Consider the following 14,912-nt stretch of genomic DNA (forward strand, 5'->3'; position numbering starts at 1 on the left):
TTATGAATGAAAAAAAAATTAGTTAGAAATTGGCTTCATATCTTTATGTACCTCTTTCTTTACAATTGAACCATCTCTCAAATTGTTTGGACTAACATCTGGGCCTACCTGTCATGTTACCACCTATAAGGTGAAATTAGAAATTTTTGCAACTGACCAGTTGAATCATTTTTAACAGTGACCATTTTTTAAAATATATGACTCTGTTTTTCAAATATTAAAATGATTATAAAAATTGTTGATTTAAATAATGCCATATCTAAATATGAACAATTTTTCTTATTAATCATTTAGCAAAACATAGTGAAAATTGTAAAGTTCATTTAAAAATATATATATATGCAGAAACTAGTGCAAAATAAAGAAATTTTTAGAATATTAAAAAATATGCAAAACTGCAAATTGATTAAAAAATTAATAAAAATAAAATTTACATGAAGTGCATTTTCAACAAAAAGAAAAAGTTGCAATAAGATGATGTTTGTCAAAAAAATTTTTTATCGCTATTTGTTACCTATGGCAGGTGGCCACCATTAATTTCGCACTTCATTATTCCCCTCTTTTTTTAAGAAATACTTCGATATTAACTAAATATTTTCTGGTCTTAATTATATCAACAGCTAAAACTAACTAAAACAGCAAAGATTTTAAGCAGTTGACTTATTCGTAAAATTCCAACTTTTGAAAAATCACAGAGAAAAACAACTTTGTTTAACTTTAACTATAAATTAAAATCTTTTAGAATTAAAATAGTTTTACAAAACAAGTGTGCCAAATGTGAAAACGTCCCAATTACTTTTTATTTCATTAAAAATAATTGAACACTTACAAAATTGTAACAATCACTTACATTTTGTAAAATTTCCATTAAAAAAAAACATATAAAGGAATTTGAAATTATTCATTATAGGCTTCTATTTCTCCATTTTACAAGGTAGTAGAAATTAATAACGAAACTAATCTTATTTTTTGATATGCGATTCAAATAGGAATAATAATTGCTAAGATATTAGTTGAAAATTATAAAAGACGGAAAAACCAACTATATACAAGCATTCAAGGGGGAAACAGTTGCACAAGATAATGGGAGAGACTATATTAAGAAACAATTAAAATATTATTTATAGAAATTGTATATAGAAAAATTGGACGATTCTTCAGATATCAAGATAAATAACTAATTAACAGAATAACTAAGTAATCATAAGCCAAATTAACAGACATAAATACTTCTCACAAAGTAAATGAATGAGAAATATTAAATTTTTATTATTAAATAAACATTCTACAATGTTTTTTTTTTTTTTTTTTAAACTGATCAGGTTATTTAAAATATTAAAAACAATTTAATTTAATTATTCTATTACTAAAAGAATTCTTCTGCAATGTTAAGATAAACACAAATAATTAGCAATGCAAATTAATAATTTTAAAAAATCAAAAGAATTCAAAAGAAATTCTAAATAATTTATTAAATAAGGAATTCAAAATAATTTAAATTACCTTACAAAATTTTTTAAATAGTCAGTTAACGTAAATAAAGCAATTAAAAATAATTATTCATTGAATTCAAAAAAGGGGTAAAAAAGTAAATATTGAAAATAATTTTAAACTTAAATGATATATGAACATAAAACGCTAAAAACAAGTTTAAATTATATCACATTTTGAACTTCATAAATCAAGAGTTTTAATTTAAAAGACTGAGTGCAACAGTCAGATGATGTTAACAATTACAAACATGTTTTTGTGCAGTACAAGTAAGAATGTTTACACCGGTGACAATCAGAAAGGAGTCCAACAAATGAAAGAAATTCAGGCTGGTGGTGGCCCTTTGAAATATCGTAGTTGAGGCAAGAGTGTGAAATCATAATTATTTGTGTTTTCACAGCACTGTGGGTCTAAGAAATATGATATGCAGTAAAGGAGGACTAGAGCCACCTGAAAAGGGAATGCAGCTGCAACATAGCGCCAAAAGCAGGATTTGTTCTTTTTAGCCTTGGTTCCATTCTCCTTTGTAACTGTCTCCCTAAAGAAGAAAATTAGAAATTACATAAATAAAACATTTAATACGTCAGATTCAACCTTCCTCATTCAGCGTGCGTAGCCGAATCTTTCAACAGAAAAAGCATCTTTTACGTACACTCAAAAAAATATTTTTAAGCACCTATATACATTAACAAAATACAAAATAATTTTCAAAGACTTTACACCATCCCGATAAAATAACTAGTTTCTGACAAAGAACTCTTTTTTTTATTATATTAGCTATTATAAAACGATCAAGAGATTTTTTGGTTCGATATCGGGAGGGTGGAAAATCAAGCCTGAAATTGAGAATATCTTGCAAAATGCAGCAGAATTGCACACAAGAGTGCAATAGTCTCACCACACTCAGTTTAGTAGACTCACATGCTTACTCGCAAAGTATTTCATCCAACATAAGAAACGATTAGTGCTTTCATACCCCACCGACTGACTGTATGCCAAAATGGATTGTGGTGAAAACATAGAATAGAACAATGTGAAAAGCAAGCTTTTGCATAATACCATGGCAAAAATAAACATGGTAAACTTTTATAAAATAACTTAGAAAAAGTCCTGAAGTATTTAATTAAATTTTGATAATAAATTATCAAAATATATTTCATTGAATAAAATGAAACAAACAAAAAATTTTTAAAAAATAACATACATAATAACTTAAAGGATTAGTGTTCATACAATATTACAGGCAAACATGAGAAACAAATGAAGCAAAATTGCAACTCAATAGGATACAATAGGGTTCCTTTGGGATCATATTTTCCAGAATGTAGCTAACCCCCCCTTCTTTCTAGGATCAAGCATCCCGATCCATAAGAAAAAGCATGTTTATACAAAGGATCATTCATGATGTCTGACTTTGTAACTTAAAATATCGGTCGAACTTATTAAAATATTAAAGGCTAGTTCCTCGAACCATTAAGATCAAGTCTTACTACTTGTTATATGGTTTCTAGATCAAAAGTTATGCATAAACTGATCAGGTTNCTAAATCCATGGCTTTCCATGATTTTCTTTAAAAAACAGTAAAAATCATGACATTTCATGACAAATTTTGTTCAATAGTAAAATTCATGACTTTCCAGGTGCGCGGATACCCTGTACAGTTGCAGTTGCGGAACTTTTTTTCTTATAATCATTAGAAACTTTTATTTAAAATCATTTTTATAAAAAAAATCATTCAAGAAGGGACAGATTTGAAACATTTCCACAATTATAGCAATAATTAAAAACCATAATTTGATTTTTTTTAATTAGAAATAAATTCCTTTCATACTCCAGTAATTTAAAAATTTTAAAATTTTTTATCAAAATTTAAACTAAAATCCAACAATTTTAGGATAAATCTATTGTAATAATTATTTCCTGTAAGCTTTGATAAACCTCGTTACATTTTCACCTTAATTCCACTGATCAATTTTTCCTTCAACTTTATGAGAAGACTTTCCCCAAAATTTAGAGATGGGGATGGAATAAAAACAAAATTATACTTAATATTTAATTAAAAAAATTTCCATGATAAATATTAGATACAATTTTATACTTACAGCCCAAAATTTTTTAACTCATGGGCGTATCCAAATCTAACAAAAAATAAGCACTATTTAAGCACAAATTAGTCTATAGTAATAATATATTTAAAACATCAAAATTTTATAACAATGTGGAAACGCCCAAAAAAAATAATGAAATGAGCATGACAAAAAGTTATTATAGAAATTTAAGATTCGGGTGTTGATATAACACCTGTATAAAAAAATATTTCAACAAAAAATATGCACCTTTAAAGTAGTTTTTAAGCATTAAAAAAAAAAAAAAAGACTTTACTAAAATAACTAGTTTCTGAGAAAGAACTCTTTCCTTGATTATATTAGCCATCATAAAATTATCAAGAGATTTTTCAGTTCAATATCAGAGGGTGAAAAATGAAGTCTGAAATTGAGAATATCTTGCAAAATGCAGCAGAGTTGCACATGAGAGTGCAATAATTTCACTGAACCCATCTCAGTAGACGTACATTCGGACCCATTGCTGCTATGGAAACAAAAATAGCACATTTCAGGGAAGGTAGCTCCTCTTCACTCGAGGGCAAAAACAATAGACCAGAGAAGAAGATTACCTCTCTCTCGCCGACCCCATGTCCTAAACAGTGACCCTAAACTCCGACTTGAAATAATTATATCTCGTTACCATAGTCACCACCATGGATCCAGACGAATGGCTAGGGGAGTTCTTACTTTAGCAGAAACTATATTTGATATTACAGAATTTTCAGTGATTAGAGGTTGTTTATTTTCAAACAATAGATGAAAAAAAACAATAACATACTTATTGCTATCAGCTGCAGATACTTTTATGTGTTTTACAGCTTCATGCAGAACTTCTTTCTCTGGCCCATCCAAAATGGAACACTGCACAATGGGATCGGGTCGAACATTTTGAATACTAAAGGTGACATCAAGGTGATCAGCTGCCTGAATTTCAGCTGCAGTATTTTCATGAGGTATTTCACACTTAATCTGAAAAACATTGTTTATTTTCTATAAGATGGTCCCGCATTTAATAAAGCAAAAGTCACTTAACTACAAATGAAGATAGATATTAAAACAGAGACATGAAAACAAGCATTTGTAGGCAATAGAAGGGCAATATCACATCAGAGTAAAAAAAAAAAAAAATTCAAAAATTGGAAATTACAGAACTAAAATTAATTATATCCATAGCTGCCAACACGGGTAGGAAAAAAAATCCAGTATATTTTACAAAATATAAATATTTTATACACAGGGAATTTTAGAAATTTTTATAATCACCAAATAGAAAAACTGCAATATTTTCCAATTACGATTTCACATTAAATGATCTTGAAATGTTATGTTACTATGTTTATTCATAATTTTGAATAGTAATGGGCATTAAATTCATGGAAGATAGTAACCGAGTTTTATAAATGAGGCTCGCTTCCTTATGTATTAGTGACTCTTACTTAAATATTCAAGAAAGCAATAAACTACACAAAAATTCTATTCAATAGGGATTTTTTTAGAGAAAACTTACTCAATTTCAGGGAATTTTCTAAAATTTTCAAAAACCAGGAGAACTTTTGTTAAACCAGTAGAAACTGGCAAAATCCAGTAGTCTACTAGAAAATCCAGTACAGTTCGAGATTTTGCAGACTTGTGTATAATATTTACAAAATAAGTTAGTTTTTGACTAACAGGTGCATGTAATGACAAGTCATTCGGGAACAGCCGTGCAGATCAGTGATAGAATTGAAAGTGAAAAAGTTGAACTATCTTATTCTTATAACATGTTTTGTCAGCATAATAGTTCAAGTTTTGATGAAAGAAATTTCTAGGACATATTTAATTTGTTTAAAAATGGTAATGAATCTTTTTTCTAACTTTATCGGTATATCCATTACTATTACTAACATGTATTGATAATAACATATATTATACATATGTAAAAAAATTAATTAGGTAAAACAATGATATCAAACATAACGTTACTACAATGTATTTACGGAAACTAAACTCTGTACTGTTTGTATTTTACTTTTAATTATTGAGTAATGCCAGCAATTTAATAAGTGAATGTGAAGAAGCTAATGCAGATCTGAATTGACTGTTTTAATTTTTGACTATTTTTCATCTGTCACACAAATTTCTATTCTTTACACTAAATTTCTTTAAATTTTGGAATGTTTAGGAAAATTTTAAGCTTTTCCAGAGATTGTGAAGTATTTCCTAATTGGCTATGTACTGCAGCCGTTTAATACATCAAGATTATAACAATTATTTTTTCAATATTGCCAGAATGACTTCAATATTTCCTACTTGTATTGTTTTTATCCTATTACTTTTTTATCACTACGAAATAGCTTTTAATAAATCAAATTTCTTTTCCACTCGACCAGCAACTGGTTTAATTAATTAGGATGGTTCCTGGTAGGATGGATGGTTCTTAACCTTCGAACCCTATCTCAGACTGGGTAATATGGATTGAAATCAAAATAAATATTAGCTCATTCATAAAATTTTTATTGATAGTTCAAATATCACTATTTAATTGAAAATAGTGAGTTAAAATATCATGTCCAACATTACAGTTGTAGCAGTGAGGGTATGCAAGGAAAATGTGTACATACACAAGTTTTTTATTTAAAAAAAAAGTTTGCAGCATTTTTAAATTATTGTCCTTTATTTATCTCTTCAAATTTTTCTGATCTTTTCAAGGTGGCTAAAAAGTTCTGTGAACACTAAAATTCCCAACTCTTTTTTTTTTTATTTATTTAGAATTAAATTAGGTTATAAATTTAGAAAAAATGAAAAAAATTGGTTGGTTATAATTTAGAAAATTTGAAACCAAACACAGTTCATAACCAAAATTTATTATCATTTTTTTTTTACATTTAAAAAAAATGTGCATAAAAAAACAACATTTAACATTTTCCCACTTAAAAATTTGCTTCTACAACACTGGTCATTAACCTCTAATCGAATCCGAAAAATATTTTCATTTTTTTGTTCTTCTGAATCTTAATGAGAAAAAGGCCCAGAAAAGTTTTTCAGTAACGATTATTAATAAGTTTAAATTCCTCTATTTTTAAATTTGCCTCAAAAAGTTAGTAGGTTAAAAGGAAATAATTAAAGCTAAGACATGATAAAGTGATAGGAATTTAGTTTATTTTAAAAAGCTCAAAGCCATATTAATATGATATATTTACTTCAGCTTTTGGTAGATTATTACCAACTTGCACTGGTTTCCACTGTATTGTTGTCTCAAAATCTTCCTCTAATTTTTTTTCAGTAGATTCACACCATTGTGATTGTAGAGTTTGAAGTTTAGTCAACTGTGTACAATGCCTATTAAGGAAATAAAAAACACATAATAAGAAATTGTTTACATTATAGCAAATAATGTAATTTGAACTTAGAAAAACTTATCAGAGTGTAATAATTTTAACAAGCATCAAGACTATAGTTTGTCTACAATAAGAACCCCCACCCCCGACACAAAATCTGAGGCTGTCTGCTTTTATGGAAACAAGAATAGCACATTTCAGAGAGGGTAGTTTGTCTTCACTCTAGGGCTAACACAATAGACGAAAGAAATATATTCCCTTTCTCTTGCCGAAACCTGTCCTAACAATGACCCTTGAAATAGTTATACCTCGTTATAGTCACCATCATAGGTCCAAACGGTTGGCTAGAGGAGATCTTAATTTAGACAAACTATAATGATAATAGAGAGAGAAATAAATTTAAAAATGTAGTAGCAAAGACTTCTGCTCTGATATGCAACATCATAAAAAAATTTTAAAAATAGACTTATAGAGTAAGCAATATTTGTTGTCAAATGGCGTACTTAGCAAGTTAGCATGTTTTAAAAGGTAAAAATGTCTATCACTGCTTTGCATCATAAAATAACTGCACTATTAAAAGAGTACTTAAAATTAATTGAAACTTTATTAATGGAATAAAAAAAAATCAACCTTAAATTTGAATTGCAAAATATTTCAATTATTTTCAGCTATTTAAATACATCAATGTTAAAAATAAAATCCTAACACCCGTCAAAGTTTAAAACGATCGAAATCTTCAGAAATTATGAAGAGCTACGTGTGTGTGAACAAAATAATTTTGCACATTTCAAACAATATTCTAGAAATTAAAACAAGGGTGTGTAGCCAAATTTAAGTACTTTTTAAGCACTCAAAAAATATTTTTAAGCACTCTAAAAAATACCACAATTAGGATATGCTAACTAATAAATTTTTCCCCCTTCATATTCTTGAAAGTTCTTTGTACATATGTTAACAAAATACAAAATAATTTTTAAAGTTACATGATTATAATAAAATAACCAGTTTCTGACAGAATTCTTCTCTTAGTTATATCAGACACCATAAAAACAATTTATGCACAATTTTAAATATAAACATTGAGTGGATCATTCTATTTTTTAAATTAATAATTATTTTACACAATCATGTAAAGAAAATTTTATTCAAAATCATAATTAATTGAACTAAATTGAATTTAAAGGATATGTAAACAAATAAGCAAGAAAACTTTAATAAATTCATATCACAAATGTAAATTAGTGAATTTCCTCAAATAAATTTTTATTAAAATTTGTTACTTGGTTCAGTATTTCTTTAATGAAATGCTTAAAAAAATTAAATAATTTTGATATGTAAATACAAATAATATTGAAGCTGAATATTTTTGTTGGAAGTAAATTATTATACGGTCCCTACATTCATAATATTTAACAAATCTGAGATAATTNTGAAGTCTTTTGGAATGACAATTCTGAATAAAATAATATTTTTTGCTCATTTATAATAACGAAAGTCCCTAACTTCAATACTTTTTTAAAATCTTGCCCATAAATATTCTGTAGTTTCTTCATAAAATAACTTAAAAGTACTGAAAATTTTAAAAGTAATAATAGAATGATAAAAAATAATAAGTAAAAAAAAAAGGTAATAAATGAAAAAGTAATAAAGCACAATTTTATGCAATTGGTGGACTGTCCCTTAAAAAAAGAATCTTACGAATTGTAATTGAATCATTTTGATACGTAAAAAAATTAAATAATTTTGATGTGTAAATACAATGAATATTGAAGCTGAATATTTTTGTTGGAAGTAAATTATTATACGGTCCCTACATTCAAAATATTAAATAATATGATAAATGATTTTTTTATTACAATTGTTTTTAAATTTAATCATCAAAAGATGAATTAAAGTTTTTTGGAATGACAAATCTGAATAAAATAATATTTGTTGCTCATTTATACATAATAGCAAAAGCCCCTCACTTTATATTTTTTTAAAATCTTGCCTATAAATATTTTGTAGTTTCTTTATAAAACAACTTAAAAGTACCGAAAATTTTAAAAATAATAATACAATGAAAAAAAATAATAAGTAAAAAAAAAGTAATAAATGAAAAAGTAAAGCACAATTTTATGCAATTGGTGGACTATCCCTCAAGTAAAGAATCTTACGAATTGAAATCGCAATTAATTCTTATTATTATTAAATAAAATGAATAAAAGGGAGTTAGAAATTTTGAGATGAAACTTTGTGATTCTTGGTAAAGTAAATTACTATTTATTTGGATTTCTCACACTTATTTTTTATTTATTTTTGTTCTTAATTTTTTTTAAAAGTTGAACATGGATAACTTGCTAACTAAAACCTTTTAAACTAAAGAAAAAATTCCGAAATATTAAAAATCGTTTGAATAATATTTCAGTAAACAAATGGTGTATGAAAACTCAAGATAACTGCAAGCAAACAAAAACTTGCAACTACTTTTATGACAGGCAGTGATTTACAATAATGCATATAGATTCATTTTTAATCTGTATAATTATGACGATAAAAAAAAATTGCTCTTTAAGCCTTAATAAACATAACAAATGTAAAGCTGGAACAAAAAAAAAGCAAATAAATAAAAATAAGGCTCCTACATTATTAATCCGTTATAAAACTTCAAAATAATATCAATAAAAAATAACATTGTGTATTTATTTCTTTTTCCTCCAACGTTATATTGATAATGTTTACTAAATCTAAGGCAAGACGACGTATAATTCTAAATCTAACATTTATATTATTCTAAAGAAAAATTCAAATATAACAAACGTCCAAATATGCGAAAAGACTTGGTACGTGGTTACTAATTTTACAAGCTTGAGCTTCATTTGTCTCTTTCAGTTTATTACGTAAACACTATCGCTGTGAGCGATTTACGGAAAAGCACCATTCTCCACAACTGTAAAAAAAGGAGGGGTTAGAAACGATAAGTAAAGGAACATAACAATCTTGGCTTAAGGGAATATTGACAATGGTATTGACTTAAAACCAACTCTCCCAAGTTAAAATAGAAAACTTTTCAATGGCTTTAATTTACTTCTACAGAGAAAAGAAAACGAAGGGGAGGGGGGCTTTAGAAAGCTAGTTAAGCCAAGTTCAATGAAATTAAACAGACAAAAAAAAAAAAAAAAAAAAAAAAAAAAAAAAAAAAAAAAAAAAAAAAAAAAAAAAAAAAAAAAAAAAAAAAANAAACAGGGGGAAATACACCTCAATAAGTTAAGTATATATTGAATTAGAGAAATATATTTTAACCGTCAAAAATTCTTATGTTTCGAAAATAATAAACGTGTCGTCGCTAGAGTGTAGAAATCAATATGATCTAGCTTAGATTCAGAATAACTACGGTTATCCGTTTAAGTGCCCAAAATGAGTTATATTTCTTAAATTATCTAGATAATCTGAAAACTACCAAAACATTTGCACATTACCTACTAAATCTTGTTGAAACTGTAAGGCTGGGCTACTGACAATGTCAACCTTCATCTATCAAATGGTACCTCCAGAGAGAATCGAATTTATGTCTTATATATTAGTAAATTGGAATTGAATAATTGTCGTGGTAGCTACGCTACAGAAGAACAAAATGTTCCGATACGCTCAAAATAACAAAATCAAGTTCTACAATCAACATATTAATTTATAGCATCAATCACCTTGAAAACTAGAATACAAAGAATCAAATGGTTTAATTTTAACAAAATTACATGATGTCATTGACTAATTTTTCTATGTCTAAAGAATTAAGTCAATAAATACAATTAACAAATTTCCGGATAGAAACATTTGAACTTCAACGATACGAAGACCATTAACACGCACATTTCCAAGGTAAATTCCGCACTTTAACGGATTTAACTCTTTAATTCACATAATAGATAGGTAATGTGCCGATAAAGTGATTGCGAGCATTTCATACGCTTCTAGAATAAGAAGATAAAATTAAATTGCTAACTTGTTTTAATAGTTTTTTCTTCTTCTTCATATAGCGAGTTTATGAAAAAGCGAATACTTGAAATTTTTTTACAACGAATTTTTTTACAATGCTGCCAAGTGTAACAAAAATACTAATTACAAAAAATATTAATTACAATTTATACAGAATGTAAGGTACTGAATTTGAATATAGCAATAAAGATAACGAAGGAAATAAAAATAAAAATATGATCACCGAAGCCGGCGTCTTCAGGGGATACCGGCCTCGGAAGCCATAAAACAAAACCTTTTCTATTGAGAGAGAGGCAAAATTAAATGCCAAAAGTAACTCTCTCAGTACACCGAAGGTTTTGTAAAAGTCCAGGAAAAAATACATGATATACATAAAACTAATTCAGAAAAGAAATTCTAACAAAAACTTGCTATATTTATTCTTTCTTTTGAAAATTCTGCTGCTTTTAAGCGCGTTTTTTTTTTTTTTTTCAAAGATAGTTTTGTCAATATAGAATTAAATGTTTTTTATTCTTTTACTATTGTACTGAATTTGAATATGTTTTTCATTTGATGCCACTGGAACAAAGGGTCTCAAACTGTGCTACGCGCACAGAACAATTTGGGTCCTAAAAACATTTCCCAGCCTCTCGTGAATAAGGTATTTATAAATTTATTATTATAACATTATTATAAATTTATTATTATATTATAAATTTATTATTACATATTATATATTTATAAATTTATTATTACATATTTATAAATTAATAATACAAAGAAAACATGGAAAATAATATAATAAAGATTAATATGAAGAGAGGAATAAAAATTACTAAAATAAAACATTTTTAAAAAAATATAAAAAAAACAAGAAAACAAAATAATGAAAAGATATTATCTAGTCGTCAGCTCACACGATTTTATTCATTACTAATTATAAATACTTTTTAATATTTTGTTTTCCTGGTTTTTAATAATTTTTTTTAAATAATTTTTTTTTCAAATATTTTATTTTAATAATTTTTTTCTTCTTTATTTATTAATATTTATTTTATATTATTTTCCATGCCTTCTCTATATTTTTAACTCATTTTATGAGTTCTATATGCTTACAGCTTATTCACAGTAAATAAAAATTACTATTTTTCTTAATTTTCTTCGTTTTTCTCTCTTTTTATCCTTTTTGTCTTAATTGTGCTACATATATTGTTCAACTGAACATTACATTTTGTTTTGCTGCGCAAAAACTATGCGACTTTTTACACGGAGTATGGAGGGGAAAAAATTTAACATTCGATAATTAGTTCGGGAAGTATTTACTTGTAGGAAACAATATGCTGACTACACTAAAAACTGCAAGAATGCAACAACAGAGTTTAAATTCGGCAAGATGAAAGAAGTCATATTTGTTTGTTCACTAAAGGTGAGTAATTTAGAAAAATTCTAATTTGAAAGTTATCGCAATCTTTTTTTAATTGTTTCACTTTTGTTTTTGCTTGTTTATATAAAGATATAAGACTTAGAAACTTGAAATTACGAAGGAGTGTAGAGTAATGTTCTAGAAGTTTGATGGAATAAAATAAACATTTAAGATTCGATTAGTAATTAAGCAATTATCTGTCAAACTTGAAGCAAAACAACAAAATAAAGTTGGCCGTTCTACTCATTAAAATGCAACTACGGAGTTAAAATTTAACATACTGAAAGAGCAATTTTCAATTATTCCCCCCCCCTCCAAAATTCCAATTCGTTTGAAAGTTATTGCAATTTGAAATGCTTTTTTCGTGACTTTTTTTCTTCTTCTTTTTGCTTTAAATAATTTTTATTTATCCGTTGTTGTCGAATATTTGTTTCTTTCGAATTTTTCATTTTACAAGTTTGCGTTTAACTTCATGTAAAAAGTAACAAAAAAAAAAAAAAAAAAAGGACANAAAAAGGGGGGGGGGGGGAGACTAGATATAGCGAAATTTTTTTAAGGATGTAAAAATATCAAGAGAGATAAAAAAAACAGTTTCAGGTTTGAACTGTTATACAACTAGAGGTTATCAAGATATCGAATTTCATAAATAAAGACTTTTTTTAAAATTCGATTTCTCTATTCAACCAATTTAACTCAAATATAATATTTTGTCATGTAAAATCATATTCTTTAAAGTGATGTAAAAAAAATTTTGTACCTTTTAAATAAAAAAAAATTCTTACTATTATTTAATAAAAGAATAGCCATTAAGCCATTTACTAAACCTTTTTTTGAATGGAATTATCTTGGGATAAACGAATTTTTATAATAGTGTAGAAAAATTTTTTGAATTCGCTTAAAAAGTTCTCGAGATATGGCGAAATACGCAAAAAGTAAAATTAATATTAAGGGGACCAAACTTTGGATTGCCTCCTGCACCCAACTATGGAGACCATATTTCCCAGATTGCAACTACCCCCTCTATATTTTAGAGTTCAGAAATTTGAATCCTTTAAAAGAAGAAGAAAAAAAGGTGTGTTTATTCAAAGAGCTTACGTTTTTGCGTCTGATTTCCAGGGATGAGATTAGCCAAAACGCAAAAAAGCTGAATTTCCACGATAGTAAATTTTACGCAAGCGCAACTCTATAATGAAAATACTTGTTACATTTTTGAGAAAAAACAGAAATTTTAATAATAAAAGTTAATAGAAAAAAGATATTAATTTAAGAAAATTAATCTACTGATCTTCACTCAAGAAAAATTTCAGTCCCCAGGACTGAAGAGTGGCACTCATGATCATGTGATTAAATATATCTCTATAAGAATATAACCTTCAACTATGAGCTTTAAAATTTCGCGATCAATCTTCAAAATTATTAAACAAATATGATGCAAAATTCGATGATATAGATCAACTAGATTACAATCATGGTAAAAACATAAGTGATTTTAGAAATTAATTCCATGAATGTTTTGCTAATGGCTGGAACAATAGATGTACCATAAAAGAAATGTTACCACTTGAAAAAGTAAAAGGGTAATAAAGTTCCTAAATAAAATAAAACAAGATCTTTAACAGCAAGAAAGTAAACAACAGTATAATACATTATACATCAAAATTTCAGAAATTGTATCTAGTCAAATTATATTTTGTCCATGCACAAATGTATTCGTGTACAAAAAATTAATGTTAAAAATAATGTCAAAGTTGCTATTAGTATTACAACTACACAACCAGTTGACTTATTTTAATATTATCTTTCTTTTATAAAATTTACTTTTAATATTAGAAACAAAAACTAACAGTTGAATAATTGTAAATAAAAAAAGAATGTCATATTGGTAATGTTAACTAATAATAATTAACAAAGAGAAATAAATAGCACCTTTGTAAATATGTAGTTATGAAAAAAATATTCTTAAAAAAAAGTTTAATAAAAACTAGATTAAAGAACAAAAAAAAATGAAACAGATAAATAAAACTTCAAAAAAGTCACTAGATCAAATTCTTAAAGCATGTTTATTAATTTAATTTTATAATTTTACTGTCTTTAACTGTCTTAAATTGTCCTAAACTGACGAAAACTGTCCTAAACTGCTTTGAAGTGTCCAAAAACTTGAACATTGGTAAAAGGTAAAAATTCCATATGTGTAACACATAATAATTACTTATATTAATAAATATTTGATACTTTTTATACAATTTGCTTAAACTTATTAAAAGAAAATAATATAACAGGAAAAGATTTATAACTTTCGACTCTCCACAATTCATTGAACAAAAGTGAATACCTTATCCCTTAAATATGAATGTACAGTAGGGAACCGATTATCCGGAACGATCGGGACCATCGCTATTCCGGATAACTGATTTTTCCGGTTTTCTGAATCGCTACAAAAAGCCGTTTTTTTATTGTTAAACCCAACTAAAGAAAAAATAGGAAATAATCTTAAAAAGAAGAAAAATGATGAAGTAATACACTAATAATTATTTCCAAAATGATGGTAAGGTAAACATTTTTCAAAAAAGAAAGAAAAATCCTAAAATCTTAAGAGGAAAAAAAAAATTTTTTTTTTTTAAA

General features: G+C 26.6%; 1 protein-coding gene across 3 annotated transcripts in view; it reads right to left on the bottom strand.

The window, feature by feature from the left end:
• Positions 1-1,688: 1,688 nt before the first annotated feature.
• Positions 1,689-14,912, bottom strand: part of LOC107438976 (uncharacterized) — a 65,836-nt gene continuing 52,612 nt past the window's right edge. For all 3 annotated transcript variants that reach the window (XM_016051410.3, XM_043046103.2, XM_016051411.3), the window contains exons 17-19: positions 6,776-6,914; positions 4,375-4,565; positions 1,689-2,029 (exon numbers count right to left, since the gene is read on the bottom strand). In XM_016051410.3, coding sequence (XP_015906896.2) covers positions 1,816-2,029; positions 4,375-4,565; positions 6,776-6,914 — 544 coding nt within the window. In that variant the 3' untranslated portion in view covers positions 1,689-1,815. The remainder of the gene's footprint in view (positions 2,030-4,374; positions 4,566-6,775; positions 6,915-14,912) is intronic.

The sequence above is a fragment of the Parasteatoda tepidariorum genome, chromosome 5 (assembly GCF_043381705.1).
Source record: "Parasteatoda tepidariorum isolate YZ-2023 chromosome 5, CAS_Ptep_4.0, whole genome shotgun sequence".
Taxonomy (NCBI): Eukaryota; Metazoa; Arthropoda; class Arachnida; order Araneae; family Theridiidae; genus Parasteatoda; species Parasteatoda tepidariorum.